The sequence below is a fragment of the Octopus bimaculoides genome, chromosome 18 (genome assembly GCF_001194135.2).
Source record: "Octopus bimaculoides isolate UCB-OBI-ISO-001 chromosome 18, ASM119413v2, whole genome shotgun sequence".
Classification (NCBI taxonomy): Eukaryota; Metazoa; Mollusca; class Cephalopoda; order Octopoda; family Octopodidae; genus Octopus; species Octopus bimaculoides.
In genome coordinates this window covers 47,746,529-47,751,286 of record NC_068998.1, presented here as the reverse complement: position 1 = coordinate 47,751,286, position 4,758 = coordinate 47,746,529, and the positions used below count along the sequence as shown (strand labels likewise).

Genomic DNA, 4,758 nt, shown 5'->3' with positions numbered 1-4,758 from the left:
TAGTTCTATTAAAGGACAGTCTGGATTAGGTAGTTTGGAATACATTTTTGATGGGATAATAATAATAATAATAATAATAATAATAAATGAGTAGATGCTCATGGTTAGAACGCCTAAACCAAGCAAAAACGTAATAAACTTTTATTATCTATCATTATCAACGTTAAGTAACCGAAGCCGGGGGTTAAAATTCATTTGTGTTGAATCCCTAGGATCCACCAACCATGCATTTCTTTAAAAGTTGAATAAAGCCACGTTGGAATATATAAACAGGTCTGTTGTTACTATAGTAGAAGTAGTATCAGTTTTTTGATGCCGGGTGTAGTTAGTAAGCGATAGGGTGTCTACTGTCATAGTGTAAAGCGTTGAATAAAACTTAGCAAAGAAAGGAGTAATTGAATAAGGGGGGAAAAGTAGATTTAAGCGGATGATTATTTTTCTTTTCGTTTATCTCATCACCGTGGGTTTTTTTTTCTTTTTTGGTTTGGGCGTGTCTATTCACCATACACACACACAAGGAAATAATTAGGATCTTTTCTGATTTGACGAGCAACACTTCATTTATGTTTTGTGTAGTGTTTTTGGTACCGAAGCATTTTCAAACTTCGTATACTTGTATATATTTTGTGTTATAGAACAGATAAAAAAATTTGTATTCGCAGTTATTTAACGTAAAAGAAATTGTCGTATTTCGATATATATATATATATATATATATATATATATACTATGAGGAAGACAGATAGAGACAGAGAGGCCGGAATAAATGTCAAGGTGCTACATTAGAGGCTCTACACCGGCCATACATAAAAAAAAGTCTTTCATTGTAAAAACTAAGAGAATTCCAACTTCAAAACGAAGAAGAAGCGGAAGAAGGCCTTCCCTCGAAACAGAGTTGTTGTGGTGTTTATAGAAGATGAAGTTGTTTATGTCGATATTCTTATCCACAAATAAACCCAGAATGACTGAAATCTCAGAAGACGACGAAGAAGAAGAAATTTAACATCGAACCCGTTAGTCTGTCTCTAATATATTTATCTCTCCCTCTCTCTTGCTCTCTCGCTATATATATCTATATCTATCTATCTATATATATATATATATATATATACATTCGTATAACTATTCTGTATGACATATCTTTGATGTGGAGGAGAAGAGGAAAAAAAAGGGATTATGTGATAAAGGCCACAGTGTGAAGAGGCCAAGTTTTTAGACTTGAAGATTAAATTATCAACAACGACAAAGTCTGATGACCCCCCTCATGTCTAAGTAGAACAAACAGACAAAATAACAACGCAACAATTAAAAAAATATATATTTTTTAATCTTCAATAACAGCAACAAAAATTATATATTTGCTCCGTTTTTCAATTGTTTTTAAAACTACACACTTTATTGTGTCTATGTATGCATGTATATATGAATGTGTGTGTATATATATATATATATATATATATGTATATATAAATGTATAGAAGGTATTTTAACTGTGTGAGAGTCTAACAGAGGAGAACAAATATTTTATAAACAAACACCTTGCACATCAGAAAAGAAAGGGTTAGAAGAAATATAATAAACAATTTATCGCGTGTGCCAAATATTGTGAGAGATTTCTTCAAAATGTCTCTCGATTCGCGAGAGATGCAGTATCCTAAAGTTGCTAATGAAAGCAATTCTTCGTCTCCGGTGGAAACCTCACCAACAGCATTACCATCGAAACAAACAGACTATGACAGAAACCCGAATCTCGTGTCTTCTTCTTCTTCTTCTTCTTCTCCTACTGTTGCTGCTGCTGCTGCTAACGACGACCCTTCATCTATAATGTTTACAAACAGCAACAGCAGAAACAAACCTCGTACTCCATCGACTGGCAGTGTCCAATTTCGAAATGACAACGGTAGATGTTTATTGAACGAGAGCCATCAGTACCACCATCCATCGCAACAAAACAATCAGTACGTTCATCTATTGGATGAAAGTGATGCTGTTCTTCAGGCGGTCGTCTTTGTCGAAGATGCCAACACCTACCGTTCCATACATCATAAAGTTGACACGGCATCTTTGAAGCTTTACCGATTCCACTACTCACGCTTCCTCACCTGTGTCAGGTACGTTACCATCATTATACTTCATATGCTTGCGTTTTTCGAATACCCTTCTTCGTTGAGTTGGAGCTCCAGTATCAAGCAGCAAGATCCTAGGATTGAACTGTCGTGCTTGAACACACAGTCAGTTGAGATGATGTGTCTGCTGCTCCTGGCCGCTGATCTTTCCACTAAAATCTATGTTATTGGTTTGAAACAATTCTTAGCATCGAAATGGATGATAGCAGATGTGTTTGTATTGCTTGTCTCATTTATCGACTGGTCTGTGTCTGTGAGTGTTGGTTGCACTGAAGTCGTTCGAGTCCGCAGAATGCTCCGACCATTCTTTATACTGCAACATTCGTCCCTCATGAAGAAAATTGTCAACTGTTTGCGGAGAACCGTTCCAGAGGTATTCAGTATTCTTCTTATGCTTGCTTTCCACCTCTACGTCTTTAGTCTGCTGGGCATGTTGATATTTCCTCAGCCTGTCGAGTGGAGGAACATCACAAAACACAATGTCACAAACAACACAATTTTACCAAATACCAAAGAAGAAAAGAAATACTTCAAGAACCTCAGTGAATCTTTTATGAGTATGTTAATTCTACTGACCACTGCTAACAACCCTGACGTTATGATGCCAGCTTACAACCAAAACCGTTTGTACGGTATTTACTTTGTCCTTTTCCTTGCCATTGGTCTTTACTGTTTTATGAACATGCTAACAGCTGTCATATACAACCAGTTCCGTGGATATTTTCTCAATTCTATGCAATCAAGTCTTTTCCGGCGCCGAGTTGCAATTTTTGCTGCATTTAGTGTTTTGAATCACCAAAGCGTGATCAGTGAGAGTTCTACGGTGGAGGTGAGTGTCATCCAAAGAGTGATAGAAATGGCAGATCTGTCTAAAACTTTCAAGTCCAAAATGCATCAGAAAATCTGTGTCTATTCCGAATCCTTTTTGAACTTTGCTCAGTTTAAAGATATTTTCTCAGTCATTGACCGTACCTTTGTGGTTGTAAAAACTCCACCCCCTATTGTGTGGGTTAATAACACTGCCCTTCAGATGCTCCAAAGAATGGCCAACCACATTTATTTCTTATATTTTAGTATGCTTATAGCTTGTTTAAATGTAATCTTATTGACTGTCCAACTGAATGTTCAATATGAAAAATCTATGGCATCGACCCATACATTATTAATGGCTGGAAACTTTGTCTTTCTCATCTACTACGTCACAGAACAGTTCTTGAAAATATGGGCAGCTGGTATCAGACGGTATTTCTCCTTTAAAGGCTGTGTATATGATTGTGGAATTACGTTAATTCTGGTCGTAGTACAGATGGTCGCAGTTGTTTTGTATGGTTTACCATTTTCCAGTGAAGACTCTTACATTGAAGGAGTGACGTCTTTGCGGAACTTAATCCGTCTTACCAATATTCTTATTATAATACGTTTAATCCGTATTATCCCATTGATAAAAACACTGGCATTGGTAGCTAGCACATTGCTGGATCTTGTACAGAATCTGAAAGCCTTTGCAGGAATTCTTGTTGTCATTTTTTACAGCTATGCCCTACTCGGAATGGAACTATTTCAGGGTGCCATCACTTACAACCCAGTAAACAATTCCGAATCCACCCTCCTTTCTCCACAGTCCCAACTGAATGCTACTTCGAAACACCATTCTAAATGTGGCTCATATCAACAATTAGAGTATTGGGCCAATAATTTCGATGACTTTGCTTCGTCCATAATAGTCCTCTGGGACATTATGGTTGTTAATAACTGGCAGGTATTCCTTTCAGCCTACGCATCGGTAACCTCAAAATTTTCCTATCTTTATTTCATATTTTGGTGGTTGTTTTCCGTTGTCATCGTGCTCAATTTGTTGACAGCACTGATTTTGGAGAACTTCATCATGAAGTGGGACAGACTTGGCCTCGGCATCAGAGATCGAACAGAATCAATGGAAGAAACAACGGAATTACTCTCTTTACATGCAATGTTTCGACGTTCACTTGAGGAACCCAGTGAACAAGATCTGCTTATGGAACTTCGTAGCCATTCCTATATCAGTTTAAATTAACTTTTACCTTTTTCAAACTACTCATATGCCTTTTATTGTCATTATTATTGTCGTTGTTGTTGTTTTTGTTATTATTATTATTATTATCATTATTGTTATTATTATTATTATTATTATTATTATCATTAAGGTGGTGAGCTGGCAGAATCATTAGCAGACAAAACACATAGTGGAATTTCGTCTGTCTTTGCATTTTTGACTTTAAATTCTGCCAACTCAACCTTTCATCCTTTCGGGGTCGATAAAAATAAGTACCAGTTAAGCAGTAGGGTCAACATTACCGACTAACACATTCCCCCGACTAAAATTTCAGGCCCTGTGCTGATAACAGTGTTTCTCAACCTTTTTACCGTTGCATAACCCTTAAAATAAATTACATGTCTCAAAGAACCCCTGCCCCTCCCCAAAAATTATACACCATATCTTTCTCATATTTTTTTCATTGTACCAGTTGTTGGGTGTCCCACCTGTGAGGGATCGATGCTAGATGTGATTAATAATAAATTCTCATATATTCCATCTTCCGTCTTTCATTTGCCATGTATATATATATATATATATATATATATATATATATAT

The 4,758-nt window shown here is 36.4% G+C and overlaps 1 protein-coding gene across 1 annotated transcript; it reads left to right on the top strand.

Annotated features, from left to right (window-relative positions):
• The first annotated feature begins 572 nt into the window (after window positions 1-572).
• Window positions 573-4,749, top strand: LOC106880089 (two pore channel protein 2). Its single transcript, XM_014929902.2, has one exon. It carries the CDS (start codon window positions 1,624-1,626, stop codon window positions 4,177-4,179), a length of 2,556 nt encoding a protein of 851 aa, XP_014785388.1. The 5' UTR covers window positions 573-1,623; the 3' UTR covers window positions 4,180-4,749.
• Window positions 4,750-4,758: the final 9 nt, after the last annotated feature.